General features: G+C 42.8%; 1 protein-coding gene across 1 annotated transcript; it reads right to left on the reverse strand.

The window, feature by feature from the left end:
* Nucleotides 1-11,892: 11,892 nt before the first annotated feature.
* On the reverse strand, nt 11,893-21,231 carry LOC121554925 (gamma-crystallin M2-like). Its single transcript, XM_041868629.2, has 2 exons — nt 20,872-21,231; nt 11,893-12,165 (listed from the first exon to the last, which is right to left on the reverse strand). The coding sequence occupies exons 1-2, from the start codon at nt 21,229-21,231 to the stop codon at nt 11,893-11,895; spliced, it is 633 nt and encodes a 210-aa protein (XP_041724563.2).
* Between the last annotated feature and the right edge of the window lie 1,572 nt (nt 21,232-22,803).

A 22,803-nucleotide genomic window follows, 5' to 3' on the forward strand; every position in this document is an offset into this window, starting at 1 on the left:
GTAAGTACTACACATGATCGGGGGATACCACAGTGTGTAGTATAGTATACTACAGTTTACTATAGAATTCTATAGTAAGTACTGTAGTATTCTATAGTAAACTGAAGTATTTTTTTGTGCGGGTAATTCTATGGTTCTTACACTAGATTCAACTACATAGTTTAGATGGCAGTTGTCCAGAACTACAGTAAGTCAGTGTGGCCACTCCGTCTTACTAGCGGAGAGACAGAGAGCGATGGAAAGAGAGTGGCACTGTCGGATGATCAATTCATAAGCACTTGCTGAAAGACAAAATCGTTAAGATCGATGCACCTCTATCTACCTTAATGAACTGAAGGTAGTTTTAAGAGCACTGTATCAGCTGCAAACTGAATATGAATTAAGGCTGTGTGACCCTAGTTTGCTTTTTAGGGAGAGTATTTTGATCACAAGCCATAGCAGTCAAATCTTCCCATCCACGTCATGCCAATGTCATTCCCCATAAATTATTTGTCAGTCTCTCAGGGATGATAGGAATAGTCTTCATATGCAGATTTTTAAATGGATCTTGGAATTGAGTTCCAAGATTGTAAATGTCTGCCAAATTAAAACTTCTAACTTTGGTGATGTTTATAAAAGCATATTTTTATCAAGGCACTTTCATGGCTCCCATTATTACATCATTGTTAAACAACGTGTGAGAGAAAGGTTACTTACTTGTGTTTCATCTCTTTCTGCACCCGTCTATAAAAAGGATGTGAGTGACATAATACTAATGAAAAGGTTTTCATGAGCAACAATGTTTTTAATGTTTTAAATCTCCGGACCTGATGGCTGACAACTGGATGTGATTTAGATGTTTCGATTTTCCAATAAACCACAAAAAGCCCAGCTGAAAAATTAACACTGCCGTTATTGCATTTGTCATAAAACACAGGCACCTCATAAAAAACTTGGTAACAAATGATCCGTTTATCACCCAGACCAAATAGTGCAGTATATGATATACTGCATGTACGGCTATCTATAGCCATGATACATTTGGACCAAAGCATCATTTTGGATCAGAGACATTCTAGTAACACTGGACTTTGTCGTCTTCAATCAGTTTGAGCCGAGGCAAGGAGCATGAAATGTGCCAAGATGTCAAATAGGGTTTACATTTTATCCCCTTAAATTAAGTGCCTCAGTGATCCTCATTTATTAAACAGTGCATTAAGAATATTGCAGAGAGAGCTGATCATGAGAATAGCTGATGTCGGGTTTTGCTTGGTGTCAGGATTGGGGTGCGAACCCCCTTCCTATAAGAGGTACAGTGGGGGAAAAAGTATTTAGTCAGCCACCAATTGTGCAAGTTCTCCCACTTAAAAAGATGAGAGAGGCCTGTAATTTTCATCATAGGTACACGTCAACTATGACAGACAAAATGAGGAAAAGAAATCCAGAAAATCACATTGTAGGATTTTTAATGAATTTATGTGCAAATTATGGTGGAAAATAATTATTTGGTCAATAACAAAAGTTTGTCAATACTTTGTTATATACCCTTTGTTGGCAATGACACAGGTCAAACGTTTTCTGTAAGTCTTCACAAGGTTTTCACACACTGTTGCTGGTATTTTGGCCCATTCCTCCATGCAGATCTCCTCTAGAGCAGTGATGTTTTGGGGCTGTCGCTGGGCAACACGGACTTTCAACTCCCTCCAAAGATTTTCTATGGGGTTGAGATCTGGAGACTGGCTAGGCCACTCCAGGACCTTGAAAAGCTTCTTACGAAGCAACTCCTTCGTTGGCCGGGCAGTGTGTTTGGGATCATTGTCATGCTGAAAGACCCAGCCACGTTTCATCTTCAATGCCCTTGCTGATGGAAGGAGGTTTTCACTCAAAATCTCACGATACATGGCCCCATTCATTCTTTCCTTTACACGGATCAGTCGTCCTGGTCCCTTTGCAGAAAAACAGCCCCAAAGCATGATGTTTCCACCCCCATGCTTCACAGTAGGTATGGTGTTCTTTGGATGCAACTCAGCATTCTATGTCCTCCAAACACGACGAGTTGAGTTTTTACCAAAAAGTTATATTTTGGTTTCATGTGACCATATGACATTCTCCCAATCCTCTTCTGGATCATCCAAATGCACTCTAGCAAACTTCAGATGGGCCTGGACATGTACTGGCTTAAGCAGGGGGACACGTCTGGCACTGCAGGATTTGAGTCCCTGGCGGCGTAGTGTGTTACTGACTTTGTTACTTTGGTCCCAGCTCTCTGCAGGTCATTCACTAGGTCTCCCCGTGTGGTTCTGGGATTTTTGCTCACCGTTCTTGTGATCATTTTGACCCCACGGGGTGAGATTATCGAGGGAGATTATCAGTGGTCTTGTATGTCTTCCATTTCCTAATAATTGCTCCCACAGTTGATTTCTTCAAACCAAGCTGCTTACCAATTGCAGATTCAGTCTTCCCAGCCTGGTGCAGGTCTACAATTTTGTTTCTGGTGTCCTTTGACAGCTCTTTGGTCTTGGCCATAGTGGAGTTTGTAGTGTGACTGTTTGAGGTTGTGGACAGGTGTCTTTTATACTGATAACAAGTTCAAACAGGTGCCATTAATACAGGTAATGAGTGGAGGACAGAGGAGCCTCTTAAAGAAGAAGGTACAGGTCTGTGAGAGTCAGAAATCTTGCTTGTTTGTAGGTGACCAAATACTTATTTTCCACCATAATTTGCCAATAAATTCATTAAAAATCCTAAAATGTGATTTTCTGATATTTTTTTCTCATTTTGTCTGTCATAGTTGACGTGTACCTATGATGAAAATTACAGGCCTCTCTCATCTTTTTAAGTGGGAGAACTTGCACAATTGGTGGCTGACTAAATACTTTTTCCCCCACTGTACCTGTAAACCTCTCAGACAGACAGACAGACAGACAGACAGACAGACAGACAGACAGACAGACAGACAGACAGACAGACAGACAGACAGACAGACAGACAGACAGACAGACCTCTGGAGAAGCTGGGGGAGTGATTTCATTACACTTCTTAGTGTAATAGGATTATAGTGTCAGGTATTAAACTTTGGGAAATCTTATCCCAAGCAGATACACTACATGACCAAAAGTGCTGCTCGTCGAACATCTCATTACAAAATCGTGGGCATTAATATGGAGTTGGTCAACCCTTTGCTGCTATAACAGCCTCCACTCTTCTGGGAAGGCTTTCCACTAGATGTTGGAATATTGCTGCGGGGACTTGCTTCCATTCAGCCACAAGAGCATTAGTGAGGTCGGGCACTGATGTTGGGTGATTAGACCTGGCTCGCAGTCGGCGTTCCAATTCATCCCAAAGATGTTCGATGGGGTTGAGGTCAGGGCTCTGTGCAGGCCAGTCAAGTTCTTCCACACCGATCTCGACAAACCATTTCTGTATGGACCTTTGTGCTTTGTGCATGGGGGCATTGTCATGCTGAAACAGGAAAGGGCCTTCCCCAAACTGTTGCCACAAAGTTGGAAGCCCAGAATTGTCTAGAATGTCATTGTATGCTGTAGCATTAAGATTTATCTTCACTGGAACTAAGGGGCCAAGCCCTAACCATGAAAAACAGCCCCAAACCATTATTCCTCCTCCACCAAACTTTACAGTTGGCACTATGCATTGGTGCAGGCAGCGTTGGACTGCCAGATGGTGAAGCGTGATTCATCACTCCAGAGAACGTGTTTCCACTGTTCCAGTGTCCAATGGCGGCAAGCTTTACACCACTCCAGCCGACGCTTGGCAATGCGAATGGTGATCTTAGGCCAAAGAAACCATTTTCATGAAGCTCCCAACGAACAGTTCTTGTGCTGACGTGGCTTCCTGAGGCAATTTGGAACTTGGTAGTTATTCTTGCAACCGAGGACAGATTATTTTTACGCGCAACGAGCTTCAGCACTCGGCGGTGCCTATGACGGTACCTCATTGAAAGTCACTGAGCTCTTCAGTAAGGCCATTCTACTGCCAATGTTTCCTATGGAGATTGCATGGCTGTGTGCTTGATTTTATACACCTGTCAGCAACGGGTGTGGCTGAAATAACCGAATCCACTAATTTGAAGGGGTGTCCACATACTTTTGTATATATAGTGTAGGATGAAGTATAGGGTTTGAATGCGTTGAGTATGAGGTTGGCTGATTGGCTTACTTCTAAGAAGTGTTAGAGAGGCTGGTAAGTGTGGGTTAGAGAATGGTCGATGCAAGAGAGAGAGCCTATCGATGTCTAAGATGGAATGGAGAGATTCTGCTTTAAAACAAATGGGATAAACTTTTGCAGGCCGTTTCGTAAAATAAAACTTAAGTCTGGACCGACTGCTGTGCTTTTCCAAATATTTACTGTCTGCTGCCTGAGAGTGTCCAAACTCCTGCTTGACTCACTGCTCTGGTGTCTTCTCATGACACAGAGAGAAAGAAAGAGGGCGAGCTAGAGAAGGGAAAAAAAAGGAGAGAGCGAGAGAGAGAGAGCGGGGGATAAAGAGAAAGAATGAGAGATCATAATGGGAGGGCAGCAGTCATTCAATTGATTGTGCTCAGCTGGCGTTTCTGTCAGAAGACCCACATCAGTTAACAGCTGCTTTAGAACTGGTGTGATCCTGGTTGAAAGCTTCAACTTTAGCCCGCTCTGCTGCTTTTGATTCAGTTGCTCATTTATGGACAAAAATATTATTTTAATGAAAACATTACAGCTAAAAATAATAACGTGTCACTGAAATTTTAAGCTCCATTAAATATGGAATCCTTGGTAGTGGGAAACAGCGCCACTGGCCTCACCACCACCGTTGTTATTGTTGCCGAGCTAAGGAGCGTCGCGCAGCATGGTACATTTTGTGCTCTTCTTGTGATGATGTCCGAGTGGGAAAAAACTGTGTTCGTAGTTTGCAGTAACTTCCTTGTTGTTGTAATATTGCAAACGGACGTAGCCGTTTCACCATTAAGGGTTCCAGCTTTAAAGGGTAGAAAGATGTCAAACATAATCTGTAAAAAGCAAAAACAGAACGTGGACTGCACAACACATGGGTCCTATTTTGATTAACAAAAAAAGTGTTGTTGCTAGTGCCAATAGAAATCATACATGACGTCATTGAAGGGGTGTCCACATACTATTATATATATAGTGTATATAACACTATTGTTTTGGTCATACTCAGTCAACCCACAGAGAAGGTTAGCAGCTTGTCAAGGAGTCACCTCAACTTTTCTCTATTTTTTCCCCTTTTAGATTATCTTTTTCTCTCTTTCGCTCTCCAACTCTCTTTCTCTCTCCGCTTACTCTTTCTATAGCTAAATTCCTTTATTTTCCCTTCCATCCATCGCAGCCATACATGGCAACTCTCTGGTCTAGAAAGTTTATTTTCACATTCTTTCCCTGGGATTAGAGTAATTCCTTTCAGCTGTGGGGGCCTATCACCGACCCCAACAGAGATAAATAGCTCAGAGAAGATGGGGGATGTTGGCCAGTGTTGTCCAGCTCCTGAACCACAAAGAAGATGACCATATCGGAGAGGGACATGTTTGTTTATGTCTCAATGGCTTTTACAGTATAGGCTCTTTGGTGCATGCAGTGGCGATTTTGGCATGCCAATCTTGGTGGGGCAAACTCAACAATAAAAAATGTTATGCATGCCAGCAAAAGCACTACACAACACTAAGCAATTCATTAATTGCACTATAACGATGACAAACGGTGCCCACAAACTGTTAGGGCCTACATAAAGCTGTCCCATCAGCAGAGCTTTCTTCTCAGCACCATGGAGTGAATCCTTACCACCACTACACCTGGCTATCAGCGGAGCCTTGTCTGGCAGAGAAACAGTTCATTCAGCCTCATTTACTGCCTTTAAAAAAAACATAACTGATATGGCTGACTTGCTTAAACAAATTTGGTTTCTACTGACAATTGAGATGTACAAACAATGACATAAGGGGACGACAAGCGGATAAGAGGCAATCCGTAATTTCGAATAAGACATTAATGAGTGACCTAAGACGGACGTAGTCAATATTTGTTCAGCACTTTTGAAATGTACAGCAACAGAATTCAGAACATGGGCCGTTCTTACAGTATTCTCCCTGTACACCAAGTCAGAACCGTAGGATAAATAAAGGGGGCATATAAGCAGACAATGAAAGCTCTTACAATATTCAATGATGACATTTCTCTAAAACAGGCTATAGGCTACATGTGCACCACCAAGTCAGAACAGTAGGCTAAGTTATGAGGGGGAAAGGGACCAAATTATTAGGGTGAGGCACATGGCCTACTAACAGCTTACAAAATACACTTATTATTACTTTCTTAGCTACAGTATACATACAGTGAGGGAAAAAAGTATTTGATCCCCTGCTGATTTTGTACGTTTGCCCACTGACAAAGGAAATGATCCGTCTATAATTTTAATGGTAGGTTTATTTGAACAGTGAGAGACAGAATAACAACAAAAGAATCCAGAAAAACGCATGTCAAAAATGTTATAAATTGATTTGCATTTTGATGAGGGAAATAAGTATTTGACACCCTCTCAATCAGAAAGATTTCTGGCTCCCAGGTGTCTTTTATACAGGTAACGAGCAGAGATTAGGAGCACACTCTTAAAGGGAAGCAATCAATCAATCAGATTCCAAACTCTCCATGGCCAAGACCAAAGAGCTCTCCAAGGATGTCAGGGACAAGATTGTAGACCTACACAAGGCTGGAATGGGCTACAAGACCATCACCAAGCAGCTTGGTGAGAAGGTGACAACAGTTGAACTGTCAATCTCCCTCGGCCTGGGGCTCCATGCAAGATCTCACCTCGTGGAGTTGCAATGATCATGAGAACGGTGAGGAATCAGCCCAGAACAACACGGGAGGATCTTGTCAATGATCTCAAGGCAGCTGGGACCATAGTCACCAAGAAAACAATTGGTAACACACTACGCTGTGAAGGACTGAAATCCTGCACCGCCCGCAAGGTCCCCCTGCTCAAGAAAGCACATATACAGGCCTGTCTGAAGTTTGCCAATGAACATCTGAATGATTCAGAGGAGAACTGGGTGAAAGTGTTGTGGTCAGATGAGACCAAAATTGAGCTCTTTGGCATCAACTCAACTCGCCGTGTTTGGAGGAGGAGGAATGCTGCCTATGATCCCAAGAACACCATCCCCACTGTCAAACATGGAGGTGGAAACATTATGCTTTGGGGGTGTTTTTCTGCTAAGGAGACAGGACAACTTCACCGCATCAAAGGGACGATGGACGGGGCCATGTACCGTCAAATCTTGGGTGAGAACCTCCTTCCCTCAGCCAGGGCATTGAAAATGGGTCGTGGATGGGTATTCCAGCATGACAATGACCCAAAACACACGGCCAAGGCAACAAAGGGGTGGCTCAAGAAGAAGCACATTAAGGTCCTGGAGTGGCCTAGCCAGTCTCCAGACCTTAATCCCATAGAAAATCTGTGGAGGGAGCTGAAGTTTCGAGTTGCCAAACATCAGCCTCGAAACCTTAATGACTTGGAGAAGATCTGCAAAGAAGAGTGGGACAAAATCCCTCCTGAGATGTGTGCAAACCTGATGGCCAACTACAAGAAACGTCTGACCTCTGCGATTGCCAACAAGGGTTTTGCCACCAAGTACTAAGTCATGTTTTGCAGAGGGATCAAATACTTATTTCCCTCATTAAAATGCAAATCAATATATAACATTTTTGACATGCGTTTTTCTCGATTTTGTTGTTGTTATTCTGTCTCTCACTGTTCAAATAAACCTACCATTAAAATTATAGACTGATCATGTCTTTGTCAGTGGGCAAACGTACAAAATCAGCAGGGGATCAAATACTTTTTTCCCTCACTGTATCTCCCTGGCATATTACATCAATTATGCAGCAGCATAAAATACATTTTTGGACTCACCGTTGTGCTGTGCTCACTTGAACAGGAAACTGGTGCGGCGGTCCTTCTTGTGGGCAATTTTGTTATGAAACTTTGTCATCAAAGTCTGGCATTCTCTGGATTTATGGTGCTTTCAAGACAACTGGGAACTCGAAAAAAATCAAAGCCGAATCATGACGTCAGTGATCTTCAGTCGGAGCTATAGAAAGAGGTACGTGTTCCAGACTTGGAATTCCGAGTTGGATGACCGTTCAAAACGTATTTTCCCAGTTGGAGCTCATTTTCTTCTGAGTTCCCAGTTGTCTTGAACTCACTGAAGTCTGAGATTTCCCAGTTCCGAGTTTCCAGTTTTTTTTGAACACACAGAAGTCATGCTGGATTGACAGCATGGCCAATGTATTCAACCTTTTCTGGTTCATGGTGTTGCGTGTGAATGTTTATTATTTTAAGCTTGGAAAAGAGACCCTTATACTCAGACTTGGACCACACACCCTCTCCACCGAATAGCAGGGGAAGCAAAATAGTGATTGCTTTGCAACGCTTGCAGTCAGCCACTGATTCCTTCCAAACAACTGTTGAATTTGTTGTGTAATGTTTACGTCCAATGGCCGATGAGAACCGATACGTTTTATCTATAATTTATCTTCATATGACAAGGATTGAAAAGGATTTGCCAGTAGATTGTCGACTTGATTCATGATGATGACTGCTTGTCTAGCTTGCTAGCTAAGATTTTGAAAGTATGATTTTGACATGATCAGTCCAATCAAATAAGATTGGTAGATATAACGTGATTTGACGTCATTTTATCTGTGGCCAATGACCTTGAGCCTTCTTGGATGGGCACTTCTAATGTAAATACAGTGGGGAGAACAAGTATTTGATACACTGCCGATTTTGCAGGTTTTCCTACTTACAAAGCATGTAGAGGTCTGTAATTTTTATCATAGGTACACTTCAACTGTGAGAGACGGAATCTAAAGCAAAAATCCAGAAAATCACATTGTATGATTTTTAAGTAATTAATTTGCATTTTATTGCATGACATAAGTATTTGATACATCAGAAAAGCATAACTTAATATTTGGTACAGGAACTAGAGAAGATTACCAACCCCTACGCTCTGTATTTTCCTCTGGCTGCCCCTCCACCACAGAAAGCACTGAGCTAGGCTGAAACACCTGCATTTTGGAGCTGCCTTACCCAAGAGAGCGAAAAATAGACATTGTTTGTAAGCGGCTTTATTAACTCCTAAAAAAAAATTTCACATTGTTTGCAAACTGATATGTGACACGTATTAACGCCAAAATAACACGCAAAACAGCCCTGAATGACCTGCCCTGAATGACGGGTCGCCACTTGGTGCATGTCTGTACTGTATTGACTGAATGACGGGTCGCCACTGGGAGCATGTCTGTACTGTATTGCCTGAATGACGGGTCGCCACTAGGTGCATGTCTTTCTCTGTCAATTGTCATTCCCTGGGCCTGGGTAGAGGCAAAGCTCTGTAGATTAAATCCCCAAGCTGTGATGTTATGGTGGCAGCCTGCTAGGTCTTTGTGTCAGATGTCTCCATTGGAGACAGAGATGCTCCATTGGCATGAGATGCAGTGACAGACCCCACAGGTACCAGGTAATTAACACCTGAGTTGGCCTAGTGGCAAGGCTTTGGCTTGGTACACTATTAGAAAAATGGGTTCCAAAAGGGTTCTCCGGCTGTCCCCATAGAATAATCTTTTTTGGTTCCAGGTAGAACCCTTTTTGGTTCCAGGTAGAACTCTTTCGGGTTCCTCTGTGGAAAAGGTTCTATATGGAACCCAAAAGGGTTATACCTGGAACCAAAAGGGTCTACCTGGAACCAAAAGGGGTTCTTCAAAGGGTTCTCCTATGGGGATAGCCAAATAACCTTTTTTGGTTCTTGATAGCACCTTTTTTTCTAAGAGTGTACACCTTCCTGTAAGTTCTTCTTGTCCATTAACAAAGTCAAAACTCTGAAACATTCCCTGTATTTGGCAATGGTCCCTGCTATCCGGAATCCTTGGGACGTCCTGACTCTGACATTACCCCATTGAAGTTGACATTTAAAATGGTTTAAGGTAAGGGTTAAGATTAGGGTTAGGGTTAAGGTTAGGGTTAGGGTTATGGTAAGGTAGGGGTCAGGGTTTAGGGTAGGAACATCCCAAGGATTCTGGATTGCACTAACCATTTGGCAATGTCATTCAAGCGTATTTCCTCTCAGTTGTTGACCAGGACAAGCATGGCTGGCTCCCCTATCTGGATGGAGGACATTATGCTATCACCAAATGACCCAGGTGTGACACACCACACCAAACAGCAGGGGTCGCTGTCCGTGTAACTCAGTGTAACTGCACCCCCATATATAATCTGTCTGTCTTTCTGAACCTCTGTGCATGTTGGCGTCCATGCTAGAAGAGGCCGGTTTAGGTAAACAAGGGTATAGTGGAGGCCAGTGACCCTGCTGGGGGAAAGTGCTGGCGTAGGGCCTTTGTGTTGAAAAGGCCTGTGTTGTTTCAGAGAGCCCTGTGGCTGCTAGCATCAGCACCAAGCGGGACTGGCATGCGCTGGGCCCTTATTGGCAAATATCATGAGTCATCAGCACGGTGGTCCGACCTCTTTGTTAGAAGGTTTAACTGCATGTTGCCTATTGACCACTTTCTATGGTAACGGGGCTGGACTCCTGGCTTACCACATCCCGCGTCGCGGACGCTCGTAGTCCTACCCCCCTGACCTGACACATCACACACACGCCTCTCTCTACAACCCTCCACCTGAGGCCTACAAACAGAGACAATACATAGGCCTAATACCTTTACTACAAAACGTCATAGTTTCCCTAATTACACCCGATCTCTATCTGAAAGATTTAGTGACATTTTGTGAAGCATTTAGCATTTAATGTTATTGACAGAAAACAACTGTATTGATCAGAAGTCGAGAGGAGTGCTCCCATTGAGTAATTTACTCAATATTTATTTACCCCTGAAATTCGGGTATTAAAGTATTTGGTGAGCAATTCCAGTAGAGGGGTGTAGAGAGAGTGTCCAGACTGGGAGTCTATGTACAGTAGGTGCTGGCTCAATGAGAGGATAGAACATCAGAAACAAAGAGAAGAGTGCAATGCTTTGCCAGTCTGATTCTGAAATAAGTCTTGATAGTCTGCAATACGTCTTGATAGTCTGCAATACGTCTTGATAGTCTGCAATAAGTCTTGATAATCTGCAATAAGTCTTGATAGTCTGCAATAAGTATTGATAGTCTGCAATAAGTATTGATAGTCTGCAATAAGTCTTGATAGTCTGAAATAAGTCTTGATAGTCTGCCATAAGTGTTGATTGTCTATTTTTGACTTACCACTTATTTTTCTTAAAACAGCATTGTTGGTTAAGGGCTTGTAAGTAAGCATTTCACTGTAAGGTCTACACCTGCTGTATTCGACGCATGTGGCAAATACGATTTGATTTGATTTGATGGTCTGCAATACGTTTTGATGGCCTGTGATGAGTCTTGATAGCCTGCAATAAGTGTTGATAGTCTGTGATAAGTCTTGATTGTCTGCAATAAGTCTTGATTGTCTGCAAGGAGTTTCATAGTCTGCAATAAGTCTTGTTAGTCTGACTGCAATAAGTAATGATAGTTGCAGCATCCAGTGTTTGCATGACTGAAGTTAATTGAATTGACTACTTTCCAACCCATTAAAGTAATTTAAATTAATGAAATATACCCCTTGATTTAGAAGAATGATGTATTTTGCATCATATGATGCAAAATGCATCATAAGGGGATAATGTCTGTATTTTGAAAGTAACATATCTTGAAAACTTTATCGCTGACAAGCAAAACATTTTGGGACTATGACAACAATGGACTACAAAAAATAACAAATACCAAAAGAAAGACAGAGGGCCATCTATCATTTGAACACAATGTTTTAACTTTATTAATAAATGTGAAATAACAGTTATGATTATAAACAAGCATGTAGTGAGGCAACTCTAAAAGTTCTGAACGCGATGGATGGACCCCACATTAGAGTGCATGGCGTTCCACTCGGTGAAGCGGCAGTACTCTGCCCTCTCCAGCAGGTGCTGGCGGCTGTGGTAGATGGGGTGCTCGTAGAACACCCAGGCGCCGTCCATCACGGTGCAGGAGTGCACCTTGCAGTGACGCCAACGCTCGGTGAGGTTAGGGTTGTCTTCGCTGAACTCCATCATCTGACCGGCAAAGTCAGGACGCTCGTAGAGGCGGATCCTGAACATGCCAGAGGCCTGGAACACAAAGAGGGAACAAAGACAGGGTCTATACCCATGCTCATAACTTTTTAACTGTTTTAAGGCATTGCATATCTGATTCCAGACCTGTGCTGTGAGATTTCACATTAGGATTCACGTAATCAGTAATCAACTAGGCTAATACTCAACTACAGCGTGAATCAAAAAGTTACATCTGCATATTAGTAGGTTTTTTGTTATGTTTTCTTCCAATACCTGGTCACTGGTTTTGATTGAATGCAATACAGCATATTCAGGTAATTTGGTTGTACAATATGATTGATGAGATAGCGGGTAGAGCTATTGGGAAAGCTATTGTGGAAAATGCTGGGTGGAGATATGCAAGGTTTGGTCCCACATGATGTGGCTCCTGAGCAGTGGCAGTTATTTTACACAGAAATGTATATGGGGAAGACATTTGACTCTCTTTCTCCAAGAAGCATCCTCCACAGCTCTAACATACAGCAACTCTGTGTGTTTTCTAGGTTTTGAGTTGTGTGAACTTGAAGTCAGTCACACTAAATGCCTTTACACCTGAGCAAAGGGGTCAAGGATCTGACCATGTATAAGCTCAGCATTGGGCAAGCATCTAAATGACAATCGCACAATGCACAACTTCAATCAATGTTCAATATAACTGTTTATTAAAGATTTATAAGCTAATAATTAACTTATTTGAAACTACAGATAAACCCTTTATAAATCCTTCAACACTTTAACACTTCAACATACATTTCTACACTTGTAAAGTGTTTCTAGTAAAAGTCTGTTTTTGTAAAAGTCAATGCCCTACTGTTTTATATATCTGCCAATGTCTTAATTAGGCCACTTATGCCCAACTTCATATTTGCTTAGACTTAATAATCATTTCTACCCATGCATATTGCATATTTCAATCAGGATTTCAAACTCTCTGAAGTAAAGTACTTGGATACCTAAATGGACATTTCAAGTTTCCAGTTTTAATGTCACATGCACAAGTACAGTGAAATGCCTTTCTTGCATGCTCCAAACCCAACAATGCAGTAAAGAATATCAATGTAGCACTAAAAATAACATAAGGTAGAACAAAAACACACGAGAAATTAAAATAAGAAATAAGAAGAACACGAGAAAGTAGGAAGCTACAGTGAGGGAAAAAATTATTTGATCCCCTGCTGATTTTCTACGTTTGCCCACTGACAAAGAAATGATCAGTGTATAATTTTAATGGTAGGTTTATTTGAACAGTGAGAGACAGAATAACAACAACAAATTCCAGAAAAACGCATGTCAAAAATGTTAGAAATTGATTTGCATTTTAATGAGAGAAATAAGTATTTGACCCCCTCTCAATCAGAAAGATTTCTGGGCTCCCAGGTGTCTTTATACAGATAACGAGCTGAGATTAGGAGCACACTCTAAAGGGAGTGCTCCTAATCTCAGCATGTTCCTGTATAAAAGACACCTGTCCACAGAAGCAATCAATCAATCAGATTCCAAACTCTCCACCATGGCCAAGACCAAAGAGCTCTCCAAGGATGTCAGGGACAAGATTGTAGACCTACACAAGGCTACAAGACCATCGCCAAGCAGCTTGGTGAGAAGGTGACAACAGTTGGTGTGATTATTCGCAAATGGAAGAAACACATAACAACTGTCAATCTCCCTCGGCCCGGGGCTCCATGCAAGATCTCACCTCGTGGAGTTGCAATGATCATGAGAACGGTGAGGAATCAGCCCAGAACTACACAGGAGGATATTGTCAATGATCTCAAGGCAGCTGGGACCATAGTCACCAAGAAAACAATTGGTAACACACTACGCCGTGAAGGACTGAAATCCTGCAGCGCCCGCAAGGTCCCCCTGCTCAAGAAAGCACATGTACAGGCCGTCTGAAGTTTGCCAATGAACATCTGAATGATTCAGAGGAGAACTGGGTGAAAGTGTTGTGGTCAGATGAGACCAAAATTGAGCTATTTGGCATCAACTCAACTCGCCGTGTTTGGAGGAGGAGGAATGCTGCCTATGACCCCAAGAACACCATCCCCACCGTCAAACATGGAGGTGGAAACATTTTGCTTTGGGGGTGTTTTTCTGCTAAGGGGACAGGACAACTTCACCGCATCAAAGGGATGATGGACGGGGCCTAGCCAGTCTCCAGACCTTAATCCCATAGAAAATCTGTGGAGTGAGCTGAAGGTTCGAGTTGCCAAACGTCAGGCTCGAAACCTTAATGACTTGGAGAAGATCTGCAAAGAGGAGTGGGACAAAATCCCTCCTGAGATGTGTGCAAACCTGGTGGCCAACTACAAGAAACATCTGACCTCTGTGATTGCCAACAAGGGTTTTGCCACCAAGTACTAAGTCATGTTTTGCAGAGGGGTCAAATACTTATTTCCCTCACTAAAATGCAAATCAATTTATAACATTTTTGACATGCGTTTTTCTGGATATTTTTGTTGTTTTTCTGTCTCTCACTGTTCAAATAAACCTACCATTACAATTATAGACTGATCATGTCTTTGTCAGTGGGCAAACGTACAAAATCAGCAGGGGATCTAATACTTTTTTTCCCTCACTGTATATACAGGGTCAGTTATAATACCATATTTACAATGTGCAGGGATACTGGAGTGATAGAGGTAGATACAGTATGTTTAGGGGTAAGGTGACTAGGCATCAGGATATATGATAAACAGTGTAGCAGCAGCGTAAATGATGATTGTATGTGTGTGTGTGTGTGTGTGTGTGTGTGTGTGTGTGTGTGTGTGTGTGTGTGTGTGTGTGTGTGTGTGTGTGTGTGTGTGTGTGTGTGTGTGTGTGTGTGTGTGTGTGTGTGTGTGTGTGTGTGTGTGTGTGTGCAGTCAGTATAACTGTGTGTGCATGCTATGTGAGTGTTGGAGTCAGTGGAGGCTCTTCAGAGGAGGAAGGGGAGGACCAACCTCCTCAGTGAATTTAATAAAAATCTAAATAGTGAAACATTAAAAAAGTTATCCTTTTTACATAAAACTATACTAAATGAATCGTACTACACCGGCTCCGATGCTCGTCGGATGTGGCAGGGCTTGAAAACTATTACAGACTACAAAGGGAAGCACCGCCGCGAGCTGCCCAGTGACACAAGCCTACCAGACGAGCTAAATCACTTCTATGCTCGCTTCGAGGCAAGCAAACTGAAGCATGCATGAGAGCATCAGCTGTTCCGTATGACTATGTGATCACACTCTCCGTAGCCAATGTGAGTAAGACTTTTAAGCAGGTCAACATTCACAAGGCCGCAGGGCCAGACGGATTGCCAGGACGTGTACTCCGAGCATGCGCTGACCAACTGGCAAGTGTCTTCACTGACATTTTCAACATGTCCTTGACTGAGTCTGTAATACCAACATGTTTCAAGCAGACCACCATAGTCCCTGTGCCCAAGAACACTAAGGTAACCTGCCTAAATGCCTTCCGACCCGTAGCACTGACGTCTGTAGCCATGAAGTGCTTTGAAAGGATGGTCATGGCTCACATCAACACCATTATCCCAGAAACCCTAGACCCACTCCAATTTGCATACCGCTCCAACAGATCCACAGATGATGCAATCTATATTGCACTCCACACTGTCCTTTCCCACCTGGACAAGAGGAACACTTACGTGAGAATGCTATTCATTGACTACAGCTCAGCGTTCAACACCATAGTGCCCTCAAAGCTCATTACTAAGCTAAGGACCCTGGGACTAAACTCCTCCCTCTGCAACTGGATCCTGGACTTCCTGACGGGCCGCCCCCAGGTGGTAAGGGTAGGAAACAACACATCTGCCACACTGATCTTCAACACAGGAACCCCTTAGGGGTGCGTGCTGAGTCCCCTACTGTACTCCCTATTCACCCATGACTGCATGGCCAGGCACGACTCCAACACCATCATTAAGTTTGCCGACGACGCAACAGTGGTAGGTCTGATCACCGACAACGATGAGACAGCCTATAGGGAGGAGGTCAGAGACCTGACCGTGTGGTGCCAGGATAACAACCTCTCCCTCAACGTGATCAAGGCAAGGGAGATGATTGTTGACTACAGGGAAAAAAAGAGGACTGAGCACGCCCCCATTCTCATCGACAGGGCTGTAGTGGAACAGGTTGAGAGCTTCAAGTTCCTTGTTGTCCACATCACCAACAAACTATCATGGTCCAAACACACCAAGACAGTCGTGAAGAGGGCACGACAAAGCCTATTCCCCCTCAGGAGACCGAAAAGATTTTGCGATGGGTCCTCAGATCCTCAAAAAGTTCTAGAGCTGCACCATCGAGAGCATCCTGACAGGTTGCATCACCGCCTTGTATGACAACTGCTCGGCCTCCGACCGCAAGGCACTACAGAGGGTAGTGCATACAGCCCTGTACCTCACTGGGGCCAAGCTTCCTGCCATCCAGGACCTCTATACCAGGCGGTGTCAGAGGAAGGCCCTAAAAATGGTCAAAGGCTCCAGCCACCCTAGTCATAGACTGTTCTCTCTGCTACCACACGGCAAGCGTTACCGGAGCGACAAGTCTAGGTCCAAAAGGCTTCTTAACAGCTTCTACCCCAAAGCCATAAGACTCCTGAACACCTAATCATGGCTACCCAGACTATTTGCATTTCTCTGTAAGGTCTACACCTGTTGTATTCGGCGCATGTGGCAAATAACATTTCATTTGATTTGATGTCACCAAATAATTGATTAAAACACACTGTTTTGCAATGAAGGTCTACAGTAGCCTCAGCAGAACTAACTCTGTAGGGTAGCACCATGGTGTGGCCGGAGGACATCTAGCTTCTGTCCTCCTCTGCGTACATTGACTTCAATACAAAACCTAGGAGGCTCATGGTTCTCACCCCCTTCCATTGACTTACACAGTAATTATGACAACTTCCGGAGGACGTCCTCCAACCTATCAGAGCTTTTGCAGCATGAACTGACATGTTGTCCACCCAATCAATGGATCAGAGAATGAATCTTGTACTGAAAGCATAAACTACAGCTAGCTAGCACTGCAGTGCATAAAATGTGGTGAGTAGTTGAACAAATTCATTTCTTCCAAAATTAAGAAGAGAGAGAGAGAGAGAGAGAGAGAGAGAGAGAGAGAGAGAGAGAGAGAGAGAGAGAGAGAGAGATACTCAAACACCCGTCTCAAACAGAGAGGGGCAGCTGATGTGTTGTGCACTGAAGTCAACAAGCAAAGGGAAAAGGTGAGAGGTGGAGAACGCGTAGATATAGTTGCGAGAAGGAATTCCATATACAACGAGCGAAGTGATCATGCTGTTTTTATGTGGCTGCTATGAAAGTGAACTGTTTGCGTGTGATCAGGGGTGTATTCATTCCACTGATTCTGTTGAAAAACATTTCTTAAACGGAAGCAAACGGAATGAAACGGGGATAAACATACCTGCATGTGTCCAATAAAAACTCTAAATTGCAACTGTTGGACTAATGATTCCACCCTAGATCAGCTAGATGCAGGCAAGCGTGTGCAAGGTGGGATTGAATGTGTCACCATCTGTCACCTTGATTACTCAAAATTCTCTAGACCTGTACACCTACGTTGTAAACTTTAATTCATAGGCTAGGTTGTAGCAACCTCATGATAGGTACAGAGAAGATTTGAGTATCATTTAGTAGCCTAAACCTTTCGATGTTACATTGAGCTGGGTGAATGGAATATGAATGATAGTCATCCAATATGCTATAATATAGAAATAAGACCATGCTCATAAAGAAAAGTAATAATCTTCCCTCATCTTAAACGGCACCAACCACCACTGGTTGGAGTGTCAGTGTGGGTGAGTGAGTGTGCATGGAGAGTGCAAAAATAAAATACAAGGGGCAACTCAGATAGTCCATGTAGCCATTCTGTTTGCTCTTTAGCAGAGGGAACAGTCTATGGCCTGGGCAGTGGAGTCTTTAACGATTTTCTGGGCCTTCCTTTCACACCGGCAGATATAGAGGTCCTGGATGGCAGGGAGCTCGGCCCCAGTGATATACTGGGCTGTCCGCACCACCCTCTGTAGCGCCATGCGATCAAGGGCGGTGCTGTAGCTATGCCAAGCAGTGATGCAGCCAGTCAAGATGCTCTCAATGGTGCAGCTGTATAACTTTTTTCGCATTTGAGGGCCCATGATGACAAACCTTTTCAACTTCCTGAGGGGAAAGAGGCACTGTCTCGCCTTCTTCACGACTGTGCATGTGTGAGTGGACCATTTTAAGTCCTTAGTCATTTGGACACAGAGGAACTTGAAGCGCTTGACCTGCTCCACTCGACCCGGATCCCAAAGGCAACACAACTAGTGTATTTTGGTTGTCAAAGAGGTAAATTAGAACAGTATGAAAGGGTGCCATCCCATGAAATTCCTTAGCAGGAATTTCTCGTCAGAAGCTAGCCACTTATTTTATAGAACTAAAAGCTACAACCCCCCAAGGCAAGGACAATATTTCAGGAAGATAGAAGACTCTTATTTTGTGTTTATGTAAGAATTCTTTATTACATTGCTGTGTGCATGAACTGTTGACTTTTTTGAGTGGAAGCAGGAAGGATGTTTAAATGCTGTGCCTAGATATGTGGTCAAGATATTCAAGTCAACTAGGCTAAGTAAAAATAAGTATTGTGCAGATATACTTTTGTAGTTGTTACTTGTGCAGATATCCTTGTGTACTTGTTTTTTTTAAGGGGGTAGATCAGCTTTAATATTGCAGATAGATTGTAACTTCCATCAATGTAATTGTCTGCATCACTTCCAATCCCCCATATGTTTTTTTCTCTCGCAAATATATATATACCAAGCCACCAGCCCTCCAAGATCCCCCCCCCCCCCACAGTTCCAGAGAGCTCCAGAGAGCTGCCCCTCAACCATCCGAGACACTTTATGTTGGTGTTTCCTTTATTTTGGCAGTTACTTGTACATTCCTTTGTTCAGAGACTTTCCTTCTTAATCCTATTCTTGCTGAATTGTGTTGTGTGCTGTGATGATATGGTATTCTAGGTCTATGAGTGGTACAGTAACATTCTGATTCATTGTAATGTGTCTTGAATTTAAACATGTAAGGGTCTTCTGTTATCATCCAACTTTTCTTTCAGACTTTTTTTGAAACCGTGTGTCTGCTGTGCCTGTCTCATATACTCTACATCAGGGTTGCCCAACCCGGTTCCTGGAGAGCTACCCTCCTGTAGGTTTTCGCTCCAACCCCAGGTGTTACTAACCTGATTAATCTTATCAACCTGCTAATTATTAGAATCAGGTGTACTAGATTAGGGTTGGAGCAAAAACCTACTGGACGGCAGCTCTCCAGGAACAATCAATCAATCAATCAATCAAATTGTATTTATAATGCCCATCTGCAAGCAATGCAGATGTAGAAGCACGGTTGGGCAGTCCTGCTCAACATGTTGAACTGGCTTTTTAATTGTGTGACACTGTACTATGTGACAAACTGTATTTGAGTGTTCATTTGTATGGGTAACCTGTGTAGAATTGTGTAAATACTTATTTCCTTGGAGTGCAATAAAGGATTATATTTTATTCTATTCGGTTTTTATCTATTCTACAGTTGATGAAATACTGGTAAAGAAAACTGAGTGAGTAGATCTACTGGTGTTGACGTACGTGTGCCCTGTGGTGATTCCCATGTCAAAGTAATGAAGACAACAGCGTGTGTGCGGATTAGACAGGGTTTTATTTGTTGGACTGCAACACTCTCACACAGAGGTGGGTGTCATAAGAACGGCAGAGAGGTTTCTGGGAAAGGGAGTTGTCGTAGGGTTCTAGAACTAGAACACTAGGGGTCTTAGGGTTCTAGAACTCTGTGATCCTGCGGAAGGAGCCCACGACAGGGGAGGTGGCGCCCCAGTCCGTGAAGTTACGGTACTCTCCGCGCTCCAGGAAGTACTGCTGCCCCCTGTAGTTGGGCAGCTCATAGAAGACCCAGGCACCATCCATCACCACAGCAGAGTGGAATTCACGGAACTTGAAGGCTTCGTGGACCGATGGGCAGTCCTCGCTCCACTCTGCCATCTGGCCAGCTAAATCTGGACTGTCATAGAACCTGATCTTGTAGGAATTCCCATAGATCTGCAAAATAAATACAATCAAAAATACATAAATGCCAGTATCCCTAATTATTCATGTCAAAGTAATCACTTTAATTATTGGAATTGCCATTAATCTGTATGCCCTTAACAATATTAGGCCTTTGGAATGCCTCTTTAAATGGGTTTCTTGGCTGTTGTCCTGGTTTCCTTCAACAATTGATGTGCATGGGCCTGGACGTGAGGCAAACTGCTGCCAAAACATGAGCTTTTTATCTCTCCTTATTGTCTGTTGGCTTCTGACTGATCATTGCCTGGTTGGTGCACCCTGGGGCATTTCATTCACTGCCCTGCATCCAAACCTGGTCAGACACATTTTAACATCCTAATTGCCAAACCCAAATAGTGTAATATAAATTACACGTTTAGTGATGTCTCTCTGATGTAAAATGTACAACATTTAAGATCGGGAAAAGATCTGTCAAAAAGCAAAACATTCTGGAAATATAGAAAATCAAGAAACAGCACAGATTATCAAATTCTTGCCTCAAGTGGTCTGTATCTATCTACTGACACAAAGAAATGCCCGATCCATCAGTGCCATCTTCAAACTCAACAATAAAGTTAGTAGGCTTACAGTTTGTAGCCTACTGTTGGTAGGAAGGCTTACGCTTTTAATAGAGCGACAGGATCTGATGCTGTCATTGAAGCCCATCCACTGCTGGTGGTCAGGGTACTCCCCAGGGGTCAGCACGTACTGGTAGCCTGCGTAGTTGGGGCGCTCGTACAGCACCCAGCAGCCGCTCTCCACCCTGATGGAGTTACAGCGGCTGAAGTAGGAGTGCAGATCTGGGCAGTCGCTGTTACACTCATAACTACGACCTTGGAAATTCTTATCCTCAAAGAATACGATCTGGAAGAGAGAGAGAGAGAGAGAGAGAGAGAGAGAGAGAGTGAGAGAGACAGAAAAGCCTGGTAAGATACAAGCCATAAGTTTCATATAGTACTTCTTCCAATCTGTGGCTGTCATGATTGCTCTTCTGGCGAAGCAGCAATGCTGCAATACATACAATGCTGCTTGAAGTTACAGAAGTAACAAAAATCAAATCAAAGTAAAATTTAACTTCTGATTTCAGTGGTCGAAGTAAGGCAGATTATTATAAAACTAAAAGAATAAACTTTTTCTGTAAAGTTTTTCATACAAGTTTTAAATGTATTCTATGATATTGTCTAAGTAATCCAAAGACTCTTCTTACCTTTCCCATTTTTTTATTGTTATTGTTCACCTCCCACTCACCAGCAGCACTGCCGACGTTTATATCCAAATTCAGAATGTGCCGACAAGGGAAAGCCTTTGTTAACTAAATTAGCCTGATTTGCATATCAGCAAAATGGTTTGTTCAAGTTTGATTTCCCTTTGTCCCAATGTAATGGCTCTGTATCAAAGAATTGCCAGAACTGTGATGTGAAAGTTATAAAGGCCAACTCTACCAACCTATCCTCTAAATGCATTATATGGATTGCTTTCAATCAGTCTGCTCTCATGGAACCTTTATTGGTTTCTATTGGCATCTAGTATTGTGTGATCTATAATAGTTTTTTGGGGGGGGGATTTCATTTTGTCTTGAGCATGATGTTCAGGAACTGTCTTGTTTTGCAACTGTCTCGTCTCAAGTTGTAGAACTGTCTCGTCTCACTGTCTGAAGTTGTAGAACTGTCTCGTCTCATCGTCTGTAGTTGTAGAACTGTCTCGTCTCATCGTCTGTAGTTGTAGAAGTTGTGTAAAAAAAGGTGTAAGGTGATAACTTTTGACCTGACGAAGATCCGTTTCGGATCGAAACGTAGTCAATAAAGCGGTGAATTGGGAGCTTAAAGAGTGTGCGGGCCTTTCTGTTCTTTAAGGGGATAGCTTTTGACCTGAAGAAGATCTGTTTCGGATCGAAACGTAGTCAATAAAGTGGTGAATTAGGAGCTTAAAGAGTGTGCAGGCTTTTCTGTTCTTTAAGGGGATAACGCCACTTGTTCGTTAGTCAGTGGGAAACTATAATTAGTTATTATTATTATTATTATTATTATTATTATAATTATAACTACAATTAATGTATCTTTCTGAAGGCAAGTAAGTTCTTAATGACAAGACAATGCATATCTCAGAGGCCAGTATAATTTATAAACAAATACGTTTTTTTTTAAATAGGAACATCAAGATAAAGCAATGGATTTTACAGGATGATTGATTAATGGATTTGGCAAAATTATATGATATGGTTACAGACACAGCATCCCAAGGGGAAAAGGGAATCAGATGGCCCAAAAGTGTCAGGCAAGCAATTATTCGAATAATTCTACGACGGAACAAGGCAAGAATGTCTAGCAGAAAGATAGCCTAATACAGAGGTACACACAGATTGTACACGCTCAAACCAATCAGGGATCTTAGGGATGAGAAGACAACATTGAATGCGCTTGAAAATTCTGTAGTAATCTCGGGTCGAGATCCAAATGGGTCCTTTCATGCACAAAGGAAAACTGTCTCTGATCAATAATCCATGGTTGATATTTGATCTTCGTCCACTGAGATCGAGACGAAATCAATCTCGAT

Source organism: Coregonus clupeaformis, chromosome 40 (genome assembly GCF_020615455.1).
Source record: "Coregonus clupeaformis isolate EN_2021a chromosome 40, ASM2061545v1, whole genome shotgun sequence".
In the NCBI taxonomy this organism is placed as follows: Eukaryota; Metazoa; Chordata; class Actinopteri; order Salmoniformes; family Salmonidae; genus Coregonus; species Coregonus clupeaformis.

Bases quoted from the DNA above. Each gene is read 5' to 3' on its own strand.
- LOC121554925 (XM_041868629.2), bottom strand. From the start codon at position 21,231: ATGACAGCCACAGATTGGAAGAAGTACTATATGAAACTTATGGCTTGT. The intron at 12,166-20,871 runs GTAAGCCTTCCT...TTTGTGTTCCAG, and splicing joins CCTGTCGCTCTATTAAAAGC to GCCTCTGGCATGTTCAGGAT.